This window comes from Cervus elaphus, chromosome 13 (genome assembly GCF_910594005.1).
Source record: "Cervus elaphus chromosome 13, mCerEla1.1, whole genome shotgun sequence".
Taxonomy (NCBI): domain Eukaryota; kingdom Metazoa; phylum Chordata; class Mammalia; order Artiodactyla; family Cervidae; genus Cervus; species Cervus elaphus.
Genome location: NC_057827.1, coordinates 8,510,517 through 8,524,693, shown reverse-complemented (window position 1 = coordinate 8,524,693; position 14,177 = coordinate 8,510,517). Strand labels below are relative to the sequence as shown.

Genomic DNA, 14,177 nt, shown 5'->3' with positions numbered 1-14,177 from the left:
AAAGGAGATCAGTCCTGGGTGTTCATTGGAAGGACTGGTGTTGAAGCTGAAACTCCAATACTTTGGCCACTTGATTCAAAGAGCTGACTCACTGGAAAAGACCGTGATGCTGGGAAAGATTGAGGGCAGGAAGAGAAGAGGATGACAGAGGAGGAGATGGTTGGATGGCATCACTGACTCAATGGACATGGGTTTGGGTAGGCTCTGGGAGTTGGTGATGGACAGGGATGCCTGGCATGCTGTGGTTCATGGGATCGCAGAGTCAGACATGACTGAGTGACTGAACTGAACTGAACTTTGATACCATTTGCTAATAGTCATAAAATCCCTTTTATGAGAGGAAAAAGAAACTGTTCCTTTCATACATGTTATCCTCTAACAGTAAGCAGATGGTCTACATGCATTTCTTTGTATCACTCTTCACAAACAGCAGAAGGAAAGGCATGGAGGACTGAGCAGTAACCTTACCTTCAGGGAGCACTCTATCGAGCAGAGATCGGTGGAGCACTGTATCATGGAGATGCATGTGATGGAAAGAACTTCTGGTTCTACCTGTTCACCTCATCGTGGTTGAAGTCAGCTTTCTCTTTACATGCCACCCAGAAGAATCAGACTGGAACAGAGATGAACAGCTAAGTAAGAGGCTTTTTCCCCAAGCACTTTCATCATGGTGTTGGGTTTCCTTTACATCATCTTTAGAAAATGAGTCAGTACACCCACCAAAATCTGAAATATTTTCAGGAAATGACATTTTTCCACAAGATCAGTTTCATTTTTATTTTTTAATGAACATGTAAGGTTCATATACAAAAGCTTACAGAGCAATAAGTCAATCATGAAATAACATACAGGGAAATAAAATGGAAAATAAGTCATTTACAGTTTCTCACCACTGAAGCACTATACTCTGGCTGCAGTGAATTGTGGTCAGTGTTTCAGACAGTGGATGCTCAGGTCAGATGCCAAGACTGTCATCACACTACTTTTTGTTTTAAGATCTTTTCTTTCTTGGTCATTGTTCAGTTAGTCGATCGAGGGTGGGTGGTCAGAGGGAGAGAAGTAAGTTTCCCTCCCACTCCACAAAAAAAATTTTTTTAACAGTTAAATTTTAACTTGGGGAAATATTTTATCTGTTAATCTAACATACTATATACTTCTATTATTAAATGTCTGCACAAATATTTATTTCTTAACATAAGATCATGCAATAGTTTTAATTTGAGAGCAATTAAATTCTTTAATTTCAAAGAATTATCAAAGGCAATTAGTTTTGTACATAAATGCCCACAGTTTCATTTTCAATGCAAAATGTGCTTTGTGATATCCATTTCTTGTGAGAGTTGGTCAAGTAATAATCATGGAGCATTACCTAAAATATTTATTTGCTGGGAAAATTTGTATGAAATGACATCTGAAGTATAAAAAACATTGTTAGGTAACACTTGGAACAGTTAAAAATATACCTGTTTGTAAACTATCAGTGTAAGGTGCTGAGCATCTGAGTGTCAGTGCCATGACTCCTGTTTTTCTAGAAAGTGGCTTGATTTATTTATCAATGTGTCATCTCTGAAACATCTGACATTATATATAGAAACATCAAGGCAATATTATTGGTACATATAATTAAACATGCAAAAATTTCCTGAAAGATAGTGCCCAAATAAGGGAGGCCCCCCAAGTTCAACCTCTCCTTGGTGCCGTCACTGACGGATGGCTCTCTTGGAGTTTGGGAGCACGAAAGCTCACTTTGGAGAGGTAGCCCCTTTAATCACCGGCTCCCTATTCAAATATGTTGCCCAGTAGACGAGGTTGAAAGTGCCAAACAGAACTGGGAATATAATTCGGGACATTTTGTCAATCTTGCTGATGCTGTTGTAAGTCTTTTTGTTTTCAGAAGTCTTGTCTTCAGGTTTAACTGAGGCTGAAGAGGCATTTGTGGTCCCTGCAGGGGTCTGCTCCTTCGGGATGTTTGGGGGGTGGGTCATCTTCCCAGTAGTGTAAGCATTTGTTGACTTATTTATTGTAAGTTCACGCTCCTTTTTCTGCAAAATACAAGAAGAATGTAAGAGCATGATGTTTGCAAGCAACTATCAGTTCTCTTCTAAGGGTTTCTCTCTCAAAAGAGACAAAGACAGACAGGGGGTTCAGCTGATCTCTGGTGGAGGACAGCCTTCCAAGCTCAGAACCCCCCATGGCCAGTCTTGGATGTAAAATTCTAGAACAGGCAAAATAGTTTATGGTAGAAAGGTTAGGAAATGGCTCCCTTTGGTGTGGCAAGGACAGGAATGGACTGGGAAGGGGCCCGTGGCCTGGAGTGTGACAACGTGCTGTGTTCACAGGGTTTGGGTTATACAGGTGAGCATGTTCTTCTGGAGTGTGATGACGTGCTCTGTGTTCACGGGGTTTGGGTTATACAGGTGAGCATGTTCTTCTGGAGTGTGACGACGTGCTCTGTGTTCACAGGGTTTGGGTTATGCAGGTGAGCATGTTCTCCTGGAGTGTGATGACATGCTCTGTGTTCACGGGGTTTGGGTTATACAGGTGAGCATGTTCTCCTGGAGTGTGACGACGTGCTCTGTGTTCACAGGGTTTGGGTTATGCAGGTGAGCATGTTCTCCTGGAGTGTGATGACATGCTCTGTGTTCACGGGGTTTGGGTTATACAGGTGAGCATATTCTTCTGGAGTGTGACCACGTGCTCTGTGTTCATGGGGTTTGGGTTATACAAGTGAAGGGTTTGGGTTATACAGGTGAGCATGATCGTCAAGCCTTCTCAGGAGTACCCTTAGTGTTTGTGCACTTCACACTCTGTCAATTTTGCTTCAAAAGAATCAAACAGTAAACGAATATTGAACTCTAATTAGTGATATGCTTGCTGAAGTATATAGTGGGAAATGCACCATTCACTTTGAATCCATCAAGAATTAAGATGCATTAATGGACTGAGGAGGGGTGGATGGATGAAGGATAGACAGATGTTAGGTGACATAAATGACAGATAGGTGGTGAAGACACAAGCATAGTAAAAAGTTAATAGTAGAGGTTTTCATTCCGTAATTCAACATTTCCACATGTTTGAAAATTCTCATGACAGAATGTTGAGAAAAATTCTGTTCTTTTATCAAGTTAACACAGTCTCATTGAATTAAATTTAATGAGGTTTAAATTAAATTTCTCTGTCTTGGTGATCAAGATAGAACACCATCAGCACTCCAGAAGGTCACCATGACCCTTCCCAGTCCATTTCCATCCTCACCACAGCAAAATGAACCACTATTCTGGGTTTTAATACCATAAACTATTTTGCCTGTTCTAGAATTTCACATGCAAGACAATAGCAAAGATTGGTAACAACAAGTATCCATCAACAGATGAATAGTTAAACAAAATGCACACATACACACACACACATATATATGCATATACACATAGCTGAAGTGACTGACCATGAATATACATATATATGAATGCAGTTTGGTTGCTAAGTCGTGTCTGACTGTTTTGCAGCCCCGTGGTCTGTAGACCACCAGGCTCCTCTGTCCATGGGATTCTCCAGGCAAGATTACTGGAGTGGGTTGCCATTTCCTCCTCCAGGGGATCTTCCTGACCCAGGGATTGATCCTGTGTCTCCTGCATTGCAGGTGGATTCTTTACTGCTAAGCCACCAGAGAATCCTAATACTATATACTAATACACACACACACATACACAGACACACAGTGGAATACTATTCAGCCATAAAAATGAAGAAAATCCTGCCATTTACAACAGGGATGGACCTTGAAATCACTGTTCTAAGTGAAATAAATCAGACAAGACAAATACCGTGACTTCACTTATACGTAGGATCCAAACTGGTCAGGGTAGGGTGGGGAGCAAAGTGGATGAAGGTGGTCATAAGGTACAAACTTCCAGTTATAAAATAAATAAGATCAGGAAATGTAGTGCACAGCCTGGTGACTCTAGTTTTAAAACAGAATAGAAAATATATTAACTGTTAAAAATATGTGAAAGGTAAAAAGCAGAGAGGAAGGACATGGAGAGGGGGCAGGAAGCCGCGGTGGAAAGTGAGGTTGAGTAAGTGCGCCTACAGACCCAGCCCCAGGGAGCATGAGAACCCGGGCCCACTGCGAGGACGACCATGAGCCTCAGGGCAGAGCAGGGCCTGTGAGCAGCTTTCCAGGAGGGCCCTCTGCGGACCCTGTGGCTCTGTGCGCACCGTGAGGGGCTGCCGCCAGCCTGACAGACTAGCTCCGTCAGTGTCTTGTGCAGCCCTCATGTCCTGGGGTAACCAGGGCAGAGCAGACACTGGAGGACAGAAGGGTGGTCTCAGGAGCGGGAGTCCTGCTTGGGGGAGGCAGCGCATGAGCCTTAGGACCGCCACAGTGGTCGGAGACGGGCCCCTGGTGCTCTTTCAGGGAAGACTTGCTGCCCAGCTGAGGGCACAGTGGCCAGCAGACCACTCTCTTCACAGTCAACTTGAACTTTTTCCTCTCTCCTTTCACAGGTGTTCACCCCTAAAAACTGCCTGGCACCCCCAACTCTGAAGACCCCAACAGGTAATGGTGGCAGATTGGTGTTCAAGTTTTCTCTGCTTATAAGTAAAAGCCAGTTCATGCAAAAAGAGTAATGATACACTTCCTTATTCATGCTCACCACCACGTCTAAAGTATGGCTTGCTGGCTGGGATGCCTGCAGATACCCTGATGTCTCCACTAGTCTGGGGCATGGGACCCCCTGCTCCACACCTCTGGGGGCAACACGCAGTCTTCTGGGAGATCAGTGCTAGTCTGGAGTGAGACAAGCTACTTTACCTCCAAGCCCTCCTCTCCCTTCTGGGCTGTGTCCAGACCTGTGATGAGTGGGAAGGACAGGGAGGCCGCGTGCGGGAGAAGGAGGTGGCTGACAATGATGACAGCCCACTTGACAACATTCAGGGCCTCTCTGCCACTCCGCCTTCCTCCCAGACTCACAGACATAAGCCTGACGGCCTCAGCTCCTGCCGCACCTCCCAGCTGGCTGCCCCACTCAAGGGGGCCACCTCCAGTCGACCCTCACCAGGCCCATAGCAAACGTTTACTTCCCGGCAACACAGGGCAGGGAAGCCCCTCTCCCCAGACTTCATGCTTGTCGGGGTACGAACATCCCCGTGGCTCTGCCTACTGGGACCCTTCAGTCAAGAGCCCCCACTGTCCGACAGCCCCCTGTCTCTGCGGCCTCCCAGCTCTCCGCCAACCGCCCACTCTGCTCAGCTGGCCCCTGCCCCGGTCACCTCCCCCAGACACACCCATCTGGGAGCTTCGTGCCTGTCAAGGCCTGCCCAGGCACCTCTCCCCTCCCCTCCTGCCCGCAGGGGCCTGATACGGGCCCATTAGGCCTTCCTCCATCTCCACACGGGTGAGCTGGGCCTGGAAGCAGGTCTTTCTTTCATGACTGAAACCTCAGCGTGGGAGTGGACTCATGGTGCTTGGAAGTAGGAAGAATCTGATGGGCCAGGTCAAGTCAGAACTTCGGACTTTTCATAAGAAAAGAACAGCTGTGTTGAATGCAAAGAAAAACAATTGTATAGTTGTGGGTGTGCACCCCTGAGTGCCCTCAGCAGCAGCAAAGTATCTAGGCACCATCATGGGTCTGGGGTCCAGTCTCCAGGAGGGACTTCCAGGACGGCCTTCCAGGACTGCCTTTGTGATGATTTCCAAAGGACAGATGGAGTTTCACGTTGAAGTCTGCTCTGGCAACTCTGGCCTGCTCATCTCTCATCCCTCACTTGCTCGTTTGTTTTGTGTATGGTATAATTAGCACTCTACCATGTGCTATTTCTTTTCTCTTCCATGTATGTTATTTTCTTTTCCCCAAGGACCTGGTTCAAGTTGGAATGTTGCACAACCTTTTTCTTCAAATATTTTTTTAGATTCAGGCACCAATCTCTTTCTATATACTCAGCACTTAATTGCTCTGCACAGAAAAATGCTTCCCACAATAACTCATGCCTCGTTTAAGCAAGGCAGATCATCTCATGAGTAGAATCAGGTGCGTTTGCTGTTGTGTTGCTTTCAATAATTCAAATGCTCCCTTCATGACCTTCAGCCACCTTGCAGAAGACACACTGCATGGTGAAGTGGCAAAAGAAAGAGCAGAACAACTGTGCAATTCAAAACTGGGTAAGCAGTCCCTGAACAGACAGAAGGTACTTCATCAAAAGTAATGGGCCTGAGTATAAACAAGCCCAAACCATCCACATGAAGTCAGATCTTTCCCTTGAATGAAGCTGGTGATTGAAAATAAAGTTAAAACAGGACCTGTTATAAGACCTTGTAAGGTCCAAGAATATAAGGGAAGGAATCATTTTTCAGGGGGAGGGATGTAGGGAAGAGAAACATTTGGTCTTATGGTTGGACATGAAATCCGGCCCGTTTTCTCTGGAGTAAGGAGGAAAATGAAGTCAGTACCTTAATCTTGGCTGCTTCCAAGGCTTTTTTTCCATCCCAGGCCCAGCCTCTCTTTGTGAAGTAGTTGACAGTGGCAAACTCGATCAGCGCAGAGAACACAAAAGCGTAACACACGGCTATGAACCAGTCCATGGCTGTTGCATAAGCCACTTTGGGCAAAGAGTTCCGGGCACTGATGCTGAGGGTTGTCATGGTCAGCACCGTGGTCACCCCTGGTCAACGATAAGGGGGGACAATTGGAACAAGGGTCAGCTCTAGCACCGGACCCCAGTATAACAGCCCAGCATGAGACAGAGACAGAAAGAAACTGTCTCTCAGCCCAGGTCTCTCCTCTTTGTACAATTCTCACAGCAGAACACGTTCATTTAAAACACACACTGCTTAGTCTGCTTATCTTGTCAGTTGTCTGCTTCACTAGAATATAGATCGAGGTGGGCAGGGATAGGGTCTGATTTGTACACATACCCTAACTGCGTCCCTGTTGTTCTGACCCGACCCTGCAGAGACCGGATGCCCAGCACGGATAAGTTAGGAGACGGGGGCATCTTTGTGTTCCTCAGAGAAGTCCAGCTGAGATGGGCAGGGATGTCCCCCCGGCTCTGGGGAAGCACTTCACAAAGACTCACTGCACCTGACAATCTGTGGGCTCCAGAAAACTCATGCAGCAGACTTGCTTTCACGTGGACTAACGGAGCCTGCAGACTCTGAGGACCCGAGTGCAACAGAAGTGCCACATCTGAATCTAGGTCTTGGCACTCCCTCTAAGAAAGATCTGGGTCACCTTGAGGCTGCTGTGTGAGATGCCTGTAGCCATCTGCCTTGTCTTCTAGGGAAATCTGCAGTGAGCATACAGCAAGTCTAGGTCCTCAGAGGGAGCTGTTGAGCCTTTATTGGGCGTCTGCTAGGGGCCAGCCCCTGACCTAAGCTACATTCTGGATGGGTGTCAATATTCACATTTGGCAGGTGAGGAGCTTAAAGATTTAAAAATAGTAATGCGCTCAAATTTACCAGCTGGCAAATGAGAGCCAATACTAGGACGCAGGTCTGCAGAACACTTACAGCCCATGTAGCTTCCACAAGCTCACAGTTTTGCTTGTGTAAGGGTGCATGTCTGTGCATGGGGTGTGAGTGCAATGCAGCTGTTCCAGTGGAACTGTGTGCCGCTCTCCCCAAATTCAGAGGCTGAAGTCCTAATCTCTAGAACTCAGAATTACTTTCCAGATCTTACTTAGAAATATGGTGATTACAGAAGTAATCAAGTTACAATGAGGTTACAAGGATAGGCCTTAATCCAATATGACTGGTATCTCTCTCTCTCTCTCACACACACACACAGGGAAAACCCCATGTGAAGACCAGAATTATGCTGCCACATGCCAAGAAAAAACCAGAAACTAGGAGAGAGGCCAGACACAGAGCCTTCCTTCAGAGAAAACCAACGCTGCTGATTTGGGACTTGTAGCTTCCAGAACAATTAACTCCAGGCAGTTAACTTCTATTGCTTAAGCCCTCAGTGTGAGGAACTGTATTAGGACAGCCCCAGAAAACAGCATCAAAAGAGTGTATTGCTGCTGGTGGTCATAGCAGCTTAGTGTCCATTCAGTGTCATCCTTCAGAGATATTTACATACCCTTACTGAACATGGCACTGTGCATGGAATTGATGCTTAATGAGAAATCAGTGGTCATCTTTGATTTTTCTTAGAGATCCATTTCATCATTGTGATAGAGAGCAGTGCTCTGTGTGTGACCTTAAACAGGCTTCTTGTGTCTCCTTGAGTCTTTTAACATCCTAACACTAGATGAAAATCTCTACGAGGAAGCAGACTGGAATACAAGGCACTCTCCAAACTAAAATTTTTTTCTTGCCCACCTACTAATGTTCTCCTAAAGAGCTGGGGGAACACTGTCTAGCCACAAGCCAACCCCCACACCTTCCTGACGCTAAGCCAGATGAGGCAGATGAAGCACGTGGTTGGAGGCAGACAGCTGGTGGCACAGGAGCAGTCCTGGGCCCTTCCTGGGAATCTCCAGGATCCCCAGCTTCCTCCACCTACAGGAGTTTTGGCAGGAAATGCAGGGCACCTTTCCTTCTTTGGAAGAAAAAGTACAATAGGAAGAGCTGAGGTGGAAACAGTACTTTACAATTTAGAATGATGTGAATATCCATTACAACTCACCCATGAAATTACTTTTAATGTTGAATTTGATGAAATGAGCTTCCAAGTAAGAGTTAAACATTGGATCACGTCTGCTGTGTCAAGGTACCAGCTAGCTGGATCTGGCTAAACTTGATTTATGTCTCAGGGATGTCAGATAATATTCTAGATTCTTATCATACATATGTATACATATACACACATATCATACATGCATATATCTCATATATGTGTTTATTTACACATTTGTTGTTCTTGTTCAGTTGCTCAGTCGTTTCTGAATTTCTGTGGTCCTGTGGACTTTAGTCTGCCAGGCTCTTTTGTCCATTGAATTTTTCAGGCAAGAATACTGGAGTGGGTTGTCATTTCATTCTCCAGGGGATCTTCCGGACCCAGGGATCGAACCCACAGTTCTTGCATTTCCTGCATTGGTAGGTGGATTCTTTATCACTAGCACCACCTGGGAAGCCCATATTTATACATACTGATGGTTCAGTGGTAAAGAATCTGCCTGCAATGGAGACCTGCATTCGATCCCTGGGTCGGGAAGGTCCCCTGGAGAAAGGAACGGCAACCCACCCCAAGCATTCTTGCCTAGAAAATTCCATGGGCAGAGGAGGCTGGCAGGCTATAGTCCATGAGGTCACAAAGAATTGGACACGGCTGAGCAACACACACACACACACACACACACACACACACACAGTAATATGTATTATATTTTATATATATAATCTATTACTATCATATTGTATTTTATATATATAACCTATTACTATCATATCACATGCAACATATTAACTGCAACTTAGGAGTTAATTTTGAAGCAGCATGCATATTTCAAAGAAAATTGCCTGATAACATAGAAAATAGTACTTTATGAGACTTGTGAAATATTGTAGCAAAATCTCATGTAAGACAGATTGCTGGAGATTTCAAAAACACTGTCCTGCCCTGCCCCACCCCACCCCCCCCAAAAAAAAACAGGCTACTGGTGAAAGGCTTTTCAGGAGGGAAATGATGATCAAATTGCTCTGAACCCTCCTTCAGAAAGCAGCCCTAAATCTAGTCTTTAAGACTGAATTTGTTTTCAAGGCCACAGAATAGACAGGCAGCTCTAGGCTGTAGTTTTGGGATGTTAGACTAGGCAGAACACAGTCTGCAGGCCTGGGTTAAGTACACTCACCAAACACTGTCCTGGCGGGAACTGATTCTCGGTTCAGCCAAAAGGACACTTGTGACAAGATCACGGTCATTATGCAGGGGAGGTAGGTCTGGATGACAAAGTACCCAATCTTCCTCTTCAGATGGAAATGAGCTGTCATGATTGTGTATTCACCTGCAAATAAGCAAGTCAGTGCAGTCAGCCACCTAAAGGAAGCCCTACAGTCCCGCCCTGTGGTTCCTGCCCCGTCACAGGTCACAGTCCGCTGGGGAGTCTCCCTTCTCTCCACCTTCTCTTTGGACAAGCATTTAATTGTGTTGTTCGGGTGAAGGAGAGGCTGGTTGTTTTATGAGTCTCTTGACCCCCAGCCTCTGAAGAGCCTCTGCTGGCGGATGCTTTTCTGGGAAAAATCAGATTTGTGTGTTTTCCTAATCCCTGGTTACAATCTGTGCCGCTCTCCACCTGCCCCCCTCACTGCTACTGCCCTCGGGATTTCAGGATTTAGCCTCTCTACATACAACTCAGGACATCACAGAGCCCTGTCGCGGGTGGAGAGTTTGTCCTCATTTCCCAGCCAGAGAGGGCTGGCAGGGGTGGTGGGCTTCCAGGCCCCCACAGGCTCAGCGCCCCGCCCCTGGCTGGGGGTGAGAGGCTGCAGACCCAGGAGGCGTCGGGTCCTGACCGCGCCGAGCTCCCGCCCCTCCCAGGGAGAGTGAGGGTGTCTCCTCGGCGATGCCCCAGTGCCTTCTCTGGATCTGCCTGGTGGTGTGGGAGGCGAGCGCCGACCTCCCCTTCATCGCGGAGAACGACGCTGCACTGACGGTGAACTGGTAAGGAGCCAAAGCGGCTAGAGGGGGAGCGGGTGAGACGGGCTCCTTTGCTGCGTGAGTCTGCATCTCCCTGGGGAGACCGGAAGGATGCTTCCAGACGTGAAGGCAGAGCTGAGTTGATCTGAGGACAAGAGTCCTTTGATTGATTGGAAAAATCAGATGGTGTGGCCAGCGAGCCTGGCAGAACTGTAGACGCGGGTGGAGGGTCGGGGGCCTCTGCTGATGTGGACCCCAGATGGGGCCATCTGTTTGAGGGTGGGCAGACTGCAGCATGGGCACTGTGTTGAGACGTTTGAAACTGGTTGAAGCGTGGACGCTCGCTGCTGGAATCAAAATCCAGCGCTCAGTAAGGTCAGCTGCGCACGTGTCCCTATGTGCCTTGCCTCACAGCACGAATTAATATCACGTGTGGCAAAGCTTGCTCCCTACAGAAGAGGAGACCAAAATTCCCGCAGGGCCGAGACACACCACGCCCAGCCCACAGCCCCAGGAAGGGGAGAGGAGGGGAATAGGCTCCGTCCCGCGGAAGGAGACGGGGACAGAGAGAAGGGGGGCGGGAGGGGGGGGGGGAGGTATGTTAGTAGCAAAGACATCTTTACCATGATCTGATTTTGCCTCTCAGTGCTTGAGAAGAGGGAAAACGCCATTCTGTTTCTTTGCATTCGGATTTGAAGTGACTCTCCTACTTATAAATTCTTTTGCTGTTATGGTTCTTTTCATTCTGTTTTATTTTTGTGTCGAGGATAGCAATATAACATTCAAAAAAGGTCATTTTTTTGAATGCAAATAGGGGCGGAATCCCATTGAAAAATGTTCACAGAATGACACGCAACAGTAGCGCTCTTTACTAGCATTGCAGCCATGCCACCTTCCCACTTGTTCCCGTAAAACCGGGCCTGCTGACTCTTCCTTTCCCTTGACCGCAGCAACAGTATGTTGCAGCAGCCTCTTCCCAGGCCTGCCAGGCCCTTTCCGAGGAACCAGCCCTCTCCAGTGGACAGGCACGGAGTGGAAGGCTGCAATGTGCGTCCCTTGCTTCCGGCCAGCTCCCAGGGGTGGTGATGCTGACAGAACGATGCTGGGTGCTGACTGGGGGACCACTGGGGCTTAGAACTCATGCTGCAAGCAGGACTCACTCCATCCTTGTCCCACATTTCTCCTGCCATTTGGCACCCTGGAGGGCCCTCCCCTGCTCACAGCCAAGCTGGTGATTGTGACCACTGGGGCTGGGGTCTGAGGACACTGCCTGTCGCTGTAGGCCAGGAATGCACTGTGCTCCTTCAGAGACCCTGCCCACTTGGCATCGGGTGAAGCCAGGCTTGTGCTGCCCTGAGGGTTCAAGCCCGCCTGGTGCCTGCGGGAGTTAACTGCACCCACGAAGGCCTTGGCTATTTCTACGCGGCTCGCTGTGATTTCCAAAATTCAACCCCTGGGGAAATCCCTGAAATGGTCAAACAGGGAAGCAGCAGAGCAGGTAAACGGGAGGATGTGCAGGCAGCTCTCTGACTTTGCTGCAGAGGCTGCTGCTGGTGTCTCGGTGCTCGGCAGGACTGTTACATAAGCAGGGCCCCGGGTCACTGATGCTCACATGGGGGCAAATGCACTTCGGATTAACGGCCCTCGTGACCCTCAATGCCCGGACGCCGCAGCTGCGCCTCGGTGCGCGCCGGAGGAGGGGCTGGACGTGGCGGCTCCCTGTGGCTCAGGAGAGCCGGGGCTTCCCCCGGGCGTGCGCCCGCGCGGGGTGCGCGAGAGGAGGGCTACTACCTGTGCTGGTGCTGATGTTCTCCGTGCCCACGGTCTGCCCCATGAGGTGGTACTGGTTCAGCCTGGAGCCGTCTTCTGCCACCACCACTGACTTGGCGGTGCCGTTGGTCCAGACATAGACGACTTCGGAATTAGGGTATGCGTCTGCATGGCAGGGGACAGAAAGTGGTGCAAGCCTGGAACCGTTAGCAGCCTGGCACAACCACACATGTTTATAAAAGTAGTGAGAGGGATGACTGAAGAGTGGGATGCCCTACAGAAAGCACAGGCGGGCAGACCAGGGCAGACAGCTCCGCGGTCGCAGCCCTTCTCGTTTCTACAGGGCTGAGCGCTCAGAAGTCAGGCCCGGTGCTTCCCACGGACTGTGCAGGGGCCGACCACAGGGCCTGGGGCTCTCCCAGCTCCACGGTCCGGGGCAAGTCTCCTGTTCTGTGCTCAGTGCTTCTACCTGAGAACGGGATTGTGACAATGCCCGCTTCTTAGGCCAGTAGTAACAAGGCCTGCTGTCCACTGTTACAATGGAGCTGGCGAGAGCTCCGTCAGGGTGTAGCTCATAGAGCACCTTGTCCACGGTTCATTAAGAGTCAAAGTAAACACGATGAATCACCCAAGAAGCAATGAGTCAGTTCACTGTGCACACACCAAAAAGACAGTCTGCAAACCGGGAGCACTCACACCAAAGCATGGATTGAGGCTCAGGGGTACACTGTCATAAAGCCGCTTGTGTAGCAGAAAAGACTTGATGGTTTATCATTCAAAGTGGTTGCTTACAATATTAGAATTTTCTTAAGTGATACAGAATCGGTCAGTAGTTACCTCACATCAACCCTGAGAAGCAGTTTAAGTTTTGCTTCTAATTCTTAGAGGCCAATGACCCAGGTCAAGTCAGCCTTACAAAATAAGCTAAATTAAGCTTCAATTGTAGGAGGAAGCTCAGTGAGTTTTCATGTCTGGTCTCCATTTGTTTGTGGTTCTAACAACTTGGAGCAGCGGCTGACTACATCAGCTCCTCTAAAGGTCTCACTTTGCAGAAGGCACTTGTCTGATTGTCTGCACTGTCCTGGCAGGCAGGTGACGCAGGCAGCAGGAACTTTGACCCTGGCGTCATGTCTGTGACTGTTTCCTTACATTGCAAAAGGCATCGTGCAAATGGGCCTCAAAATCAGGAAATTCCCTAGATGATCCCAGTGGCCCCAATATAACCACTTTAGTCCTTAAAAACAGAACTTTCTCAAGCTGAGGCCAGTCAGAGAGACCCAGCTCCTAGAGATTCAAAGCAGAAAGAAAGGACTCAACTTCTATTGCTGGTTTTAGAGGTGTAGGAAGGGGCCATGACCCAAGGCATGGGGATAGCCCTTCTATGGACAAGAATGACTCCTGGTGACAGCCAGCAAGAAACAGAGGCTTCAACCTGCAGATCATGGAACTGAATCCTGCTCGCAGCCTGAGGGGCTGGATGTGGACTTGCCCCTAGAGCTTCTAGAAGGGAGGGCAGCCTTGCCAACACCATGATTCTGGCCATGCGAAACCCAGAGCTGAGACCCCAGGCAGATTCACTGTCTGACCTGTAGAACTAGAAGATAACACAAGTGTTGTTCTGTTTTTTAATGTTTTAACTATTGAGATACAATGGACACATATCATTGTATAAGTTTAAGGTGTACAATATCATGATTTTATGTATGTATATATTATAAAATGATGACTACAATAAGGCTGCTTAATAAATACGTTGTTTCAATTAAATTGCTAAGTTTGCGATAACATGTCATGGCAGCAGAACACTACAACAGGTGGATGGAAAATAAA

At 48.0% G+C, this 14,177-nt stretch overlaps 1 protein-coding gene across 6 annotated transcripts in view; it reads right to left on the bottom strand.

Moving 5' to 3' along the window:
• Positions 1-751: 751 nt before the first annotated feature.
• GABRA5 (gamma-aminobutyric acid type A receptor subunit alpha5) overlaps positions 752-14,177 on the bottom strand; it is a 95,536-nt gene continuing 82,110 nt past the window's right edge. For 5 of the 6 annotated variants that reach the window (XM_043922588.1, XM_043922589.1, XM_043922592.1 and 2 more), the window contains 4 exons: positions 12,369-12,512; positions 9,793-9,945; positions 6,449-6,660; positions 752-2,042 (listed from right to left, as the gene is read on the bottom strand). In XM_043922588.1, the coding sequence (XP_043778523.1) occupies positions 1,743-2,042; positions 6,449-6,660; positions 9,793-9,945; positions 12,369-12,512 (809 nt within the window). In that variant the 3' untranslated portion in view covers positions 752-1,742. The remainder of the gene's footprint in view (positions 2,043-6,448; positions 6,661-9,792; positions 9,946-12,368; positions 12,513-14,177) is intronic. The other variant, XM_043922593.1, reaches the window with a different exon arrangement.